Here is a 15,236-nt window from a genome sequence, read left to right on the forward strand (position 1 = left end):
AATTGGAATAATAAATAATGTACTTACTGAAGCATGTTGAGCATAGAATATTAACATGAGTTATCTTCTGAGGCTGTTCCATCGAAACATTAATATTCCAAGCATCCAATTCTCTGCTCTTAGTTGATCATATCACCTGTTGAGCCAATCTTCTTCATGTGCAAATCCGGTTCTTGAATGCCGTGCCTGTAATTTTTTGTTACAGACTATTATTCGTCTAATATATTCTTTGAAAAACAAGTACATGAGTTTCAAATCAGTTTTATTCTTTCAGTAAGCAGTCACTGGGCATATAATATTTTGTCTCTTGTTCAGCAAGTGTACTACTAGCAATAAGTACCCCCTCGTAGGGTATATATTTGTATATGTTATCTATGATTTAATTCCAATTTCATTTTGTATAATTTTAATTTTTTGATAGTTAGATTTCAAAGTTTCATTGAACAAGATAAGAAATACTTAAATTTGAATGAAGTTGAGATACTTATTTTATTTGAGAAAAGTTCATTTTACTTAAAATTTTGTATGTGTATGTGGAATTAGAGGCTCCTCCACCGAAATATAGTGGTGGACTAGGAGACCAGGCCACTATAATTTAATGGTATAGTGTGCTCCGGAGAAAGGCCGCAAAGACGAAAACAACAGAGCATTACTTTGTTCATGATTTATTATTCTTGAAAATGATAACAGGTAAACACCTGTGTCATTTAGCTAGTCTAATGTAGATATTATGAGTTTTAACATTTCATAACTATCCCAAATATCTGATTGAATAATTATAACTTCTTAAACTTACATCAGGTCCAGACAAACCTGGGAGGCCGGGGGGGGGGGTGTCAGAGTGGCGAGTAATGAGGTAAGGTAGTGCATTTTGGAGCCTATATGAAAGCCTGGTTGTGGCGCATAAGAATGTACTACACCGAGATGAAGAAATTAAAGAATAAGAGTTGTATCTGGTAACTGATTGACGGAAAGGAAGAGGCTGTAGCCTCCTTGTAAGAAAAACCAAATGCTCTAGTTAAATTATTTCATATAAATAGGTTGCTATAGTTAAATTATTCAGTGTTGCTCCATGCACTCTTTCAACAGACACGACCCTCATTTCATTAGGCTGCTAACTTATTTATAAGAATATGCACGTGCATAACACCCCAATTGTTCCAATGGTCTGAGCCTAGAATGCTTTGCTAGATCTCTGCTCTGGATAACTATACAGGTAACAATGGTCTGAAACCGTTTGGCTAATTTTAATGGGAGTTGATAACCTACACTGAAAGAGAGCGGTGAAAGCCAGTTTCTGTTTTAGGGGGGGGGGGTGTTGCTGATGAATAATATGAATATTTAGCCAAAGATCCCTTATTGTGCGAAAGATTAAATTGAAGCATGCAATGTTTATTTAACAAATCTAAATCTACAAAACAATGGAACCAACTATCATTTGTCAAGAAATATTGATCAACTTCATTAGTTTGATTCAGCTCACAGATTAATTTACTTAATCAGTCTAGCTCTGAGTATTTATTTACTAATGACAACATAATAACAGAAGTTATTGAAATTGACTTCTCCTGAGGCCTATATAAGCCAACACCCTGAAACCGACTAACATGACAGTCAAAGCAGCCACGTCCCAGACCATATTTCCAATTCCCACAACTTTGATAGCTGGAAAATCCTGTACCCGGCACTGCACTCCCATTGCACACTCATAAACCTCATCTTTTGTGTACTGGACTCCCACTAAAAGCTTATAGCAGTAGTGACTAAATGACATGTACTTCAACCATGCTATAAATACTGGCATTTGCTGAATGTAGTATCCACCAACAAGCAAGAAAACGAGCATGAGCACTGAAGAAAAGGCAGTGGCCTTTTTAAGGTCCATCAGAATGGCTCCAAGGGCGAGGCCTAATCCTTGAGAGACTAACACATTGAAGAGTATAATGGATAATGTTAGTGAAAATGTGAGAAATGATGGCTTGAGGCCTCCCATCCAATATGTGATGGTTACAAAGATTGTTGGGAGAATTAGTTCCATTGGTAAATCACCAGCTATTCGTGCAAAGTAATAGGAGGAAAGACGGTACATGGATGAAGACCTTTCTCTTGTTAGCATTGGTCTTTCCTGAGGAAATGCAAATATGGCATTGAATAAGGGGAAGAAGCCCCAAAAGATTGAGAAAAAGAAGAGAAGTCCCACCTGTCAAATTATGGGACAAATTTTTTAAATGTGAAGACTATAATATTATGTTTAATCTATATTGTAACATTGAATTAAGTCATGTGGATGTTGCAAAATATATAAGTTACCTGATCTTGAATGTGAGAAGTATCAGAATGCCACCATAAAAGGCCAGAAAGAAATGAAACAGACATGACTTGAAAAATTCGAAGACCTGAATAAGATTCATGTTTTCTTTCTCTTAAACCCCTTACAAGCAAAACCTTGAATTGCAACCACCAACTGGTTGTCCATTGATTCTCAGATCCTGCAGGCATCGACTGAACTATATCAATACACATACCTACAGAAAATAATATGCATTGGCCTTAGGATTTAAATGTATGCACAACAGAGTTGATTAAATGTGCTTACTTCTTGCGGCTAATGGTCCTCCAGGAGGGCCTTGAAAAGTCCTAGCAATCTCATCCTTCAAGCAAGGATCGACGTTCTTCCTGTATGATGCTACTAATGATTTTTTAATTGAATTTTGATCATCATGTTGATCTGGTATGCCAAGAAATTCTGGTGATTCGTTCTGTCTAACATCAGGAGCTACACCTGCATTAATATTCCATATATACATCTTTATTAACTAGCTAAAAACATTTAAATATAATTCAGTTACAGCTAGGCAATCTAAAACGGTATATATATAAGCTCAAATTCCTTATATCCTTGACAAAGGCAATTCGATGGGGTTAAATAAAATTATTAATGAATAAATATATGGCAGACAAAAAGAGGAAGTAATAAGAGGAGTAAAGAAGAAAAGGAGGGGTCACTTAATATGAAACTAGACTATAGTCATCCCTTGAAAGCATATATAAAGGTTTTGAAGCATAATCATATGATCTGCCTCAAATATCTCATATTAAAAAGAAGAAAATGATCGTATATATCCTCTCCTTTAAATTCAGGCCCTACTGGTGTCTGGACCACTATGTACAGTTGAGCTTTCGCGTTCTGAAAAATCACAAGGATCACTGTGTTTCCCCTGTAACTTTTAGCCTGTACAATGGATATTGCCAAGGTATATGCCGCCCATCCACATAATTTAATGCCACATTTACAATGTAGCTACTGATTTGTATATTTGAAATGAGGGTTTTGTTCCGTGGAATAGTAATTCAAGTACTATATATCATGCAACATGTTCTGTAATATGTTTCGATATTTAAAAGTATAACGTGTTGGCTGTATTGTTACAAAATCTATGACTACAAGTTTGGATTTGATAGCATTAACTTTATTCTAACACTGTACTGGTTTTGACACTAAAATGTATGCACTTAAATCAACTTGAAAAAAGTTTCTTACCATTCGCAAGATCTAGCAGAAAATCAGCAGGATTCACAAAGTTGAATCCAGGAACATAACCAATGGACCCAAAATAATCCATCACTTGATCAGCATTACCACTATAAATCGGAAATCCTTCCGATAACACTAGCACCTTATCAAACATCCTAAACAACCTACTTGAAGGTTGATGAATTGTAGTAACCACAGTTCTCCCTCCTCGTGCCAAGCCTCTCAATGTCATCACAATCCGTTGGGCGGTCGTCGAATCTAGGCCGGAAGTAGGCTCATCTAACAACAACAATCCAGGGTTCACCAGCATCTCTTGCCCTATACTAACCCTTTTTCTCTCTCCACCAGAAACTCCCCGGATCAGCGGCCCACCAACGAGGCTGTTCCTGCATCTTGTCAATCCAAGCTCCACTATAACTAACTCAGCTTGTTCAATCTTCTCTTCTTTCGTAAGAGTTTTTGGTAGCCTTAATAAAGCAGCATAAGTTAGGGTTTCTAATACAGTTAAGTGCGGATATAATATGTCATCTTGTGTGACAAAGCCAGTTTTGTGACGAATGGAGCTGGAGAAGGGCAATCCATTGTAAGTTATCTTGCCCGAGATTTTGCCGGGCAGTCTTCCAGCAAGAGCTGTTAGTAAAGTGGTCTTTCCGCTTCCGGATGGACCAAGCATTGCTAGTAATTCTCCGGGCTTAACAATACCACTCACACTGTTAAGTAAAGCTTTTATTGCATGTTTAGGTTTACAAGGAGCTAAATAGTTGCCACCAGTGTTTCCTGGCAGCTTGATACTGTACCCGACATCTTCAAACTGCACCAACATATTTTTACAAAACTATTATCTTTCGGTACAATATCAAAGTAGCTAGTATATATCCTATCTGTGATGTGATAAATTACTTACATATGATAGTGCTAGCATACCTTTAGTGTAACTGAGCATAACGATGTCCGTAGCACCGAAAACCTTACTGGCGTTGCCGATTCTTGATTAGAAATTTGTTGTTCTACACAAGGCCTAATGTTACTTGCCGAATCAAATGGCTCTGCATAAACCGAAATGTTATCAGGCTTGTTATTCACCTGAATGCTAATCGGACTGCGAGGAGTGGTAGGCTGATCATGCTGATCAAGTGGCATCATATTGATAGCGTTTTAATCAGTTACGATAATTCGAATTCTAATGACTACAAGAAAGACACGATGTAGTAGTAAAATTTAACAAGAGGCCAAGAATTCAAGAAGATGGAAGTGTTTGATAGAGGTATGTAATTAGTTGAGAGAATTGAGATGGTTCACATGCAAATACGAGTAACTAATAATTGGCAACTTATAGGAGACTAGAGGGGGGCACGGGAAGCAGATTGGATTGTGCGACTCATAATATAGGCTCTTATTGTAGCCCTCTCACTATCTACTTTATGTCAAATTAAATTTTCAGTGATATATTTGTGTCATTTGGTAAGGTCATTTCAACTTTTTTTGATTAACACGTATATAATATACACATCTTTTAGCATGTTGTATATAATTATTTGACTTTTATATCGTCCATTACCCATATTCTTTACACTTGTGTGGAGGAGATGTATTTGGGCCACTCTATCCTTTATTAATTTTATTAATACTAATTGTAGGTTACAAATTCTTCAAACGTGAATGTTATACCCAAGTGTTTATTAATTATATTAACTGTCCACTAATTTTCGTCGGTAACGTACATAACCGTAAATATTAATATGGGAAGCAAATTACAGTTTTCAGTATTAAATAATTAGTGGGAGGAGTGCGGATTTTACTTATTGAGTGAAAAAATTTCGAGCATAATTAATTTGTTGACTGTCAATTAAAAGACTAAATCATCTTGGTTCAAGTGAATGATGCGATCTACGTCCAAATATTATCTTATACACTTTAGTAGATTTCAGTTTAATTAACATAATTTTTGTAATAAACATTCATTCTCATTTCGGTTAACGGTAATTATATTATAATGGATGCGCATGACCAGAAACTCTATATGCGGACCTAAGGGAGACTGGTGTATGGAATATTCAGTGATTTGTAAGCAAAAAACAGTTGATACCATGCAAATACACATGTATATATAGGATGAATGATACCAAAATATATATAGAAAGATTAAGGTTGTTATTATTATCGTCTACTTGGGTGTTCGAACTCTATGCAACTATTGGCCACTATTTAAAATATAATTGGCAATATCAAACATTATATCTCTACGTCTCTTTGTTTTGATTCTTGTTCATTCATGCATCACAGAAATATGGTATCCCTCTTTATTGATGTCCCAAGAAAATGAGATAAAGAGGGGGGAAAAAAGGGACTTGGTTCCTCGCAACTTTACGTGTGTCCAATTCTTATTCAATAACGGAGATAGTGCATGAGATGGTGTCGTGTTTCTTATTAGAGACTCGTACTGCTGAAGATGGCGTCACCTTCATCCCAAAGTTTCTGCATTTTTAGTAGGGCTCATCTCATCTCTTTGCTAGCTGTTGCCTTGCATTTTAAATACGCATATTAATTATAATATATGCTTCCTTTAAAATACTGTTTCTTGTATGCATATTACGAAAAAGAATGTCTTGAGCATAATTGAAAGTGTGTTTCTGGGAAGAAGATTGTATACAATACGCTAAGCTATTTGATTTGATTTTCATGTATCTCTGTAATACCATGGGCGCATCTAGTTTATATGCTGTGTCCTTTATGAAACGAAGTTAAATTTCAAGTTCGAACCCACTTTATTCAGTGTAAGTAAATTAAAGGGTTATCTTCAGTTCATGTAGATTCTAAACTGATCACATGTATACTGAGAGACACATGAAAATCAGACGACATAGTAATAAGCAATTTAGAATCTTACTCTAAATACTGAGATACTGATAAAATATACTCAATCTACGCATTGTTTAAAACTTGCTCAAACTTATATTTATTCTTATTGCCAAGTACGGCCCTAGATCAAAATATTAATGTTAAAATGATTATAAAAATTGATTTTAAATTATAATTAAAATAAATAATAAATAAAATTATACTATTATTACAATTTTTCTTTTGAAATTATATATAATTTTTATTAACTCAATTTTTATTAGAACAACAAACTTAACGTTATTATGTCTTTATTATTCGAAAAAACATAACTAATATTTTACATTAACTGAAACTTTAGTCATATAATGAGCAACACGATTGACGGATAATTTAACAAAACATTAAATCAACATTACTAAGTAATTGCATATTAGATTTCTTATTGTTAAGTGGATTTATGTTTTTATATAGTTTGTGATCACATATTTTTTTTCTAATATTCTTCATGTATGTATAAATTTGTATTTGGTGTTAAAATATAATTTTATAAGTATGAATCTAGAAATTACAATTTATAAACGATTCCTTTTATATAAAAATAATACAAATATGTGATATATAGGAAAAAAAATGGGTAATATATTATATATAGAATTAGAAGTCATATAAGAATAAAAATAAGAATAATAACGATATATTTAGAGCTATAGTAAGATTTTAAAAAGAGATGAAATCAAAAGTTCGTGAAACGCAAAAGGGGTGAAATCAAAGTACCCTTAAAAATGGTTTTCCTTATTAGTAACGATGTATGAATAATTCTATTTTATTATTTTAATAAAAAAATTATACCTAAAATAGAAATATTGTAATTATAATATGATCCCAATAATCTATATTTTCTTAAAAGTAATATAGAACTCTACATAAAATACAAATCTAGGGGTCAAACCAAAATAAGGGCGTAATGAAAACAAGTATCCTAGCAAGAAATAATTTAAAGTTCTACGGAATTAAAATTGTAATCATAATAAAGTTTGAACAATTTTATTATTTTTTTGGGGTGAAACCAAAATATATTGTATATAATATCCATATCCACAAATTAAAAAAATTTAAATTAAAGTATTCTGATTTAAACACATGACCTATTTATTGGTCGTGGTTTATATTTTTCGAAATCTATTTAGTTAGGCCAATTTATGTACCTATTTATTTTAAAATATAATTAAAAGTAGGATTCAAACCTACAAAATAATAAAAAAGTATGGCTTATAAAATTCAAAAAAGGGTAAAATAATACATATAGAATTATAAGTCATATAGAAATCAAAAGTGATAAAAATAATACACTTAGAGTTATAACATGAATTATAAAAAGTGAAACCAAAACATGATGAAACCAAAACAAAAAAATAAGTGAAACCAAAGTATCACTGAAAAAGAGGTTTTGCTTATTAATAAAGACTAGCACGGGCATGGATTATTTTTAATATTGTTGAAAAAACTTAGAGAAAAAAGAAGACACCTACATTTTTTTTGCAGAGAACTTGTACTGCTATATTTCTTATTTTTCTTTTTCTATTGTAAAACTCAAGGTAAACTAGCCATTATATAGGCTTTACAAACATATTAAAACTAACTACTACCCAAACTAACCACTACTAATTAATGGGTAAATTACATGTCCATAATTAACTATATCAGATTTTTGTTAATGTTAGTTTAATATATTTAAATCAATGCTAAAATTTTATGTGTCAATGTCAAAAAAAATTATGTTAGCTTGAGAACCGTTATATGAACCAAATCCAGCTAATTATATTTACTATTTTGTTTAACTTTATTTTAGTTAGGGGTGATTATTATTATTTTTTGGACGGAATGGATAATATGTATTATTTTATTTTACTTTGATGACATTATATCGACCCCACAAATTTTCTTTCAAATTTTTATTTTGTTATAGTCCAGTCCAATAATATAATATTTTTAGCGGGATCAATAATATTTATTATTTCATTTTAGCCCGATTCTTAAAATCCAACCAACTATATGTAGTTTTTTAATTTTTTTATTTAAAATTGGATCAATATCATAATTTTGTTTCGCCCAGTCAGATTAATTTTATATATTATTTTTTTTTAACGAAAACCATTAAATATATTATAATTCTGTTATGAATATTTATCAATTTATGAAGTTTTATTTTTATTTATTACTATAATTACGGTTACCAGAAAGAGTACCAAACCAAACTTCTATTATTTCATTTTTAATATAATAGTATAAATAGATATTCGCAATTAGATTTGTTTTTTTATTGACTAATTAATATATATAGTTGTTTTGTTCGCTCGTTATCAATGTTATACATATAAACAAAAAAAAAATTAAATCTCAAATTAATTTAAAAGTTTAGGTGTAAAGCTTAAGTTGCAAATTGTAAGATTGACTCGATGAGATTTGCTGTAATATTTGTTAAATAACACACAACAATGGTGTAACGATCTCCCAATCACGTTCATTACGCCTTACTATAAAACCAATTTTGGGTATAAATCTAATAATTTTTAAAAAAAAATTATAAATAAGAGTAATTCGGTAAGTTCACCGTATATCAAAAAATAGGTATCGTATCAAAATTTTTAATATTTCGTCTTTTATATATAAAAGACAATGCCGTACTATAAAACCAACTTTGGGTATAAACCTAATAATTTTATGAAAATTATTTTTATAAAAAATTATAAATAAAGGCAATTCAGTAAATTAAGCGTGTATCAAAAAATAGGTACCGAACCAAAATTTTAATTTTTCATCTTTTATATAATAGTAATAGATTATTAATTGGCGCACATATGAATTATTGCACACATCCGCGACACACGTACTCCTTCCGTTTTAAAATAATTATCTACTTGCGGTTTAAATGTTTAATTTCTATTGTCAAGATAAAATCTACACTACATGAAATTATTATATCACAAATTTGTATTTACAAAGTTAGCTCTGTATCATTTATAATAGTATATAATTTAGTTAATGTTGAATTTTTTTAATATGAATAATTTTTGGACCGTTATTTTGAAAAGGATGAAGTATAATTAAGAGCATTTTTAATAGATTTCCTGAAATCGGCGTCAACTTTGCCACATATAAAAAATTAAGGTTCTGTATATTCACATAAATTTGGCACTTTCTTTATACAAAACACTCCAATGATTTGGCACCCCAAAATGCCAACTTTACTATCTTAAAAATGTTATATATATATTAGAATTATAATAATTTATTAATCATTTAGATCATAAATAAAATTGACACCATTTTCTATGAGATGTCAACTTTTGACATTCCAGATTTGGGTCATATATCACCCCGGTTGGGGTCCTATTAATAACCCTGTTATCACGGTCTAGTCCTTCCGATGTTGTGCATAGACACTTCTTCTAGTGTAACTGTTAGATTTTTGCAAAATAATACCGGAGGGAGGTTTGAGCCCCGTGATACTTCCGGTGTGAGAGTAAAAACTTGTTTTTGGATGATGAAAGTATAAATGCAAGATGACTAAGTGTGTGTATCCATGTATTTAAGAAAGTCATTAATCCCTAAACCTCTCTTCCTTGGACTATTTATAGCCCAAGGGTAAAGGGTAGGGTTTAAGGATTGATATCTTTCAATCAGATTCGTTCCTTGCTGGGAGCAGAGGACACGTGCCTTAAACATATGCCTTACACGTGTCCATGTAAGGATTGTTAAGGAATGTTCCAAGGGTGCTCTGACACGTGCCCTGATTATTCTTATTGGTCATTAATAACTATCATTATTATGTGTATGGACTCGTGCCTCACGTGTTGGGTTCTAATTAGGCCTTTTGAGATATGGGACGCGAGGATGCTTTGGTCCAGGGGTGGACCGAAGCTGAGCCCACCCGGTCCTGAACTAGACAGGATTTGGGCTCCACTTGAATTTTTTATCCTGATGGTAATCCCCTTTTGGTCGGTCATCAAAAATCTTTCTTCCTGAACCCCCATTCCGGCTCATCCTCATAGCTTTATTGTACATATTTGTCTCCTTGATAATTGATAGGGTATCTATTTATATATATTTTATATGATTTTATTCCTCATATTTGTTATATTTTGCATTGATTTGGATTTTTATTAGATTTTAATATTTTATTGTAGGAAGTTAGGAAATCCTAAACTTGGATGGATTGGAGAATAAGAGCTTGATTTGGAGATTTATTAGAAGGAAATTCGGATTTGTTGGACTGCATGCGCGTAATTCACTATTTGAGCCATATCTTGAGTTCTAGAAGTCAGAATTGGACGATTTAACAGTCCACGCGAAGCTAACGGAATTATCTTTCATTCTACAGAGGTCCAAGTATCAAATTACAACTGGAGCATCCTAGAATTATTGAATAAAATTCAACTGCGAATTTTTCTTTAGAAGTCCAATCAGTTTAGTAAACATACTTCTATTTTCCTAGAAGTATTAAAAGACTTTTATTATATATACATAGAGATATGTACAGAGGAACGGAGATCATTATTTTTTTTCTTGTAAAAAGATTGAAGGGTTTCTTCTCTATTCTGATCAATATCAATTATACATTCTTATTATGTTATGTGTTTTGTTAATCTAGTTATAAGTAATTAGATTTTTAATCTAGGGTTAAGTTGAACCCTAGTTATGATTGATGCATGATTTTTACAATTTCCCCAATTTAGTTATATTACATGCTCTTGCTTATTGAGTTGTGTTTAATTAACAATTACATGTCAGACGTGATTATGTGTATTGTTTGAACCCAATATCTATTTATTAATGAAAGTTGGATTTAAGTGGTTGTGATTTATCCAATAAGGACATGAACTTCTCTATGAAAATAGTTAAAACGGATTGTTAGGAAGTTATGATGTTGTGTTTAATGTCTCTAAATTGCATGATACCATAAAAATAGGATTGATTGTATTTTAGGGAAACCATTAATACTCGAGATAGGTTATTTGTATTTTATAGGGCGCATCTTTCCTCTTGAGTAGTATATGATTGATTTGGGGTGAAAAATTATAATTGCATTGATTCATGCTAGTGGGGATACTTAACTCTGGATGTTTTAGTTATTTGATTAATACAACGTATTTTCTTTAGTACAAATTTTAGTTAATCAATCTCTCAATTTTTTATTGTGTTATTTGCTTAGTTAAATTTAGTCAAAAATTACTAATGATTGGTACCTTTGTCTCTGTGGGATCGACTATGACTTACCCTACTACATAATTAGAAGGATTTGTTAGGAATTATTATTTGATAGGCACGCCACAACCTTGTCAATAAACCTGGCGGCCATGGCATAGGCTGCATCTAGGCGCTAGGGCTCCATGTTGAATAGTTCTACAACAAATCTTTCGTTATGCTCCGAATCCAGGTTCATACGGAAGATACTCTAATTTAAGATTTTGTTGATTGCCTCTTGGAAATGCCTCATGTAAGACGAGAGAGCCTCATTGTCGTATTTCCAGATTATTTCCATGTGACACATATGTAGCTCATGAGTCTTATTCGCCCAGAACCTTCTAAGGAAAGATTTCCCGAATTCCTTCCAAATGTGGATGCTTCAGATGGGGATCCTGCTGAACCACCTATGAGCTCCTCCCTTGAGTGTATATGCGAAGAACCGGGACTTAGTGAGGTCATAAATCTGGGCTATTTGCTCAAAGTAGTTGAGATATTCCTCTGGGTCTCCCATCTCATCGAAGGATTCAAAGTGGTAGTGTTTGAGACCTTTCTATCGGGGTATGGCCTCGAGAGAGTAACTGAAGGGTGTTAGGGTTCTCTAAATTTCTAGCCCGGAGTCTTTCCCCATCTATCTTTGGAGTTCATAGATCATGTCTTTGATATTTTTCTAGTCATCATCATCAGATGTGGTTTTCGGGGTAGGGTCCCTCCGGGTCCTTTTGGATTTGGACCTTCCTAATAGCTTTTCCTCCTCCAACCGCATTCTCCCTCGGATTTTGAGTTCAAGCTTTGCTCCTGCTTCCTTACGAATCTGCTCCCTTCTCTCCACCAATTTTTTTTGATTGGCCGCTTCAGTTTCTTTGTTTTTGCTTTAAGCATTTTGTATTTTCTTGCCCTTATCCCCAATATGGTCAAACGTGGGATTGAAGAATTCCCGGATTCCTCGAAATCCTCAGCTTGGTATGCATCCTTATGATCCCGGGTTTGGTGTTCCCGGTAGTACCAGATAGCTTCTACCAACTTCAGACTAGACGTGGAAAAATGGGTTTGGATTCGAAAAATAGAACTGAAATCCATGAAATCGAGATCTGATCCGAGATTCGAATCATATAATCCGTAATTATCCAAAAATTAAATTAAACTGATCCAAAAATTACCTGAAATGAAAATTTAACAGAAAATGATCCGAAATACTAGATCCGATTGTGAATTAGAACCGAATAAGACTGAATCATATATTATTTGAACCGAATATTATCAGAAATAAGAAAAATTCATACTTAGAAGTATTTTATTTTCATGATAATATAATTATCTAATCATAATATTTTATAAAAGTAAATTATATTATATTAAAAGTAATACATTTAATTAAAATATATTTTTTAATTCTCACAAAACGAAAAGATAAATAAGTTATGAAATGAAAATATCCGAACATAATTTAATGTGAACCAAAATTTGTCTGATTTTAATCTGAATTTCATCCGCTTTTATTTCGAATTAGACTCGAACCGAATTATTTATAATTCCATATGAATGACCTTCAGTTATATCATAATATGAAAGTAGAACTGACCTGAAATTGATCCGGTCTGAAATCGACCCGGTTATCCGATTTTCTAGATCTACTCCTGACTGGTTAGGATCGCCATATGCTCTTCGGCGACTGGAATATTTGTGTACTTGTATTGGTTTAGGTCGATTAGAGCCCGGGCATCACCCGACGGGGGTGCTCTTTGAGATGTGGTTATTCCAAGAGCGTGTCCTGGTTGGTAATAGAGTTCGGGTTCTACCTCTGAGTACTGGCAGATGGCCGATTGCTAGGAGTTTTTCCACCTCTTGCCATGATCTCAATAATTCGAAATTTAACGGTACAAATTTGCAAGTAACAAGAATTTACGAGAAACATACCCCGCAAATAACAACTAGCACAAAATTTTATGTTTCAAAACAAATCCACGATTTCTTCCAACAACAATCGATATCATCCCAAGTAACAATCAAGCTTGCGGGGTTCAAAATAACAGTGTTGCGAAATAACTAAACCTCAAACTACAAATCAAATATTCAAAGGGAGGCTGATTTGGGTTCAAAAACAAATAATTCTAGTTATAACACACACAAACATGACTTTTAATAAATATACAGAGCTCACACAAATGTGGCTTAAAATAAAGAGCACACAAATACATGGCTTAAAACATGAGCATTCATTCTTACAATAAAACTGGGTTACTTAAACTTTTACAGATGAGAGATAAACTCTTTTCAGAGCTTGTTGATGAAAATGAGTTTGGGGGCACCGAGACCTAAGAACGGGTCCCCCTTCTTCTAACGCCAAAAGATAACTATATATCACGATCCTGTCCTTTTGACGCCGTTCTTAAACACTTTTTGTGGTGTAGCTGTCGTTGAATCTATGCAAAATAACACAAGATAAGGGTTTGAGCCCCGCGGCATTTCCGGTGTGAGAGTAATAACTCGCTTTTGGATGATGAAGGTAAAAAATGTAAGGTGGCTGTGTGTGTGTATCCGTGTGTATAAGAGAGTGAGTAACCCATAAACCTCTCTCTTTGGATTATTTATAGCCCAATGGTATATTTTAAGGGTTGGTACCTTTCAATCAGGGTCACTCCTTGCTAGGAGCGGAGGACGCCTGACTTAAATTAATGCCTTACACTAGTTCAGGTAAGATTATTGAGGAATGTTCCAAGGATGCTCTGACTCATGTCCTAATTATTCCCATTATTGGTCATTAATAGATGTCATTGTCACGTATTGAACTCGTGTCTCACGTGTTATGTTCTAGCTAGGCATTCTGAGATATTGGCCGCGAGGATGCTTTGATCTCGAAATGGACCAGAGCTTGACCCACCCGGTCCAGGGACAGAGTGAAGACCAACCCGGAACTGGATTACGTGGTCGAGACTCGAGTCTAATAAGGATTTATATCCTATCAACTATGTCACCTGACTCATGACATCCTATTAACTTGTAATATTTCTAACAACGCTGCTAAGCTATATCGTGGTCCTATGTCATCTCCAGGTAAGGGTCCTATGTCATCTCACTTATGACATCCTATATAACTTGTATCGCTAACAAGGCTACTAAGCTATATAAGGACAACTAATATTGAAATTCTTTTTAGCATCCTCAAAATCTTACTATAATGCTAATATAGGTGTTAAGTTACATCGTGAGAAATTACATTAACATCTTTTTAGCCCTAAATAATGAAATTGCCCCAAAAATACTTGTCGATAACATCAACACACTAACCTCTATACAGTGAATTTAGAAATAAATACTTATTAATGTATTTATAAGTTTTCTTACAGTCAAAACATATATTTACACATAAATGTCTTATTATTATGGGATTAAAATATCAATAATTATAATTTTGACATCCTCCTCTAAGAATAGTTCCAAAATTTATGGATGGGGCCTTTTGAGTGGTTGAAAGAGTCGGTCTTGAAAATGTAATTTCACAACACTTTCTTTCATCACCTATTTCATTATTGACGCATGAATCTCCTTGTAAAGCGAATTTCAGTTTTCACAATATTTTGCTCTATTTAGCGGGCTCTTCGCTCTTAAACATCTC

At 33.2% G+C, this 15,236-nt stretch overlaps 1 protein-coding gene across 3 annotated transcripts; it reads right to left on the reverse strand.

The window, feature by feature from the left end:
- Positions 1 to 1,412: 1,412 nt before the first annotated feature.
- Positions 1,413 to 4,904, reverse strand: LOC141725020 (ABC transporter G family member 21). Of its 3 annotated transcripts, none has more exons than XM_074527382.1 (5): positions 4,460 to 4,904; positions 3,542 to 4,346; positions 2,597 to 2,782; positions 2,311 to 2,525; positions 1,413 to 2,125 (listed from the first exon to the last, which is right to left on the reverse strand). In XM_074527382.1, exons 1-5 carry the CDS (start codon positions 4,676 to 4,678, stop codon positions 1,550 to 1,552), a joined length of 2,001 nt encoding a protein of 666 aa, XP_074383483.1. In that variant the 5' UTR covers positions 4,679 to 4,904; the 3' UTR covers positions 1,413 to 1,549. The 3 variants fall into 3 exon arrangements, with proteins under 3 accessions (XP_074383483.1, XP_074383481.1, XP_074383482.1); XM_074527380.1 differs by having other exon boundaries at positions 1,413 to 2,200; positions 4,460 to 4,902; XM_074527381.1 differs by having other exon boundaries at positions 1,413 to 2,200; positions 2,311 to 2,489; positions 4,460 to 4,900.
- Positions 4,905 to 15,236: the final 10,332 nt, after the last annotated feature.

The sequence above is a fragment of the Apium graveolens genome, chromosome 5, assembly GCF_009905375.1.
Source record: "Apium graveolens cultivar Ventura chromosome 5, ASM990537v1, whole genome shotgun sequence".
NCBI classification, from domain to species: Eukaryota; Viridiplantae; Streptophyta; class Magnoliopsida; order Apiales; family Apiaceae; genus Apium; species Apium graveolens.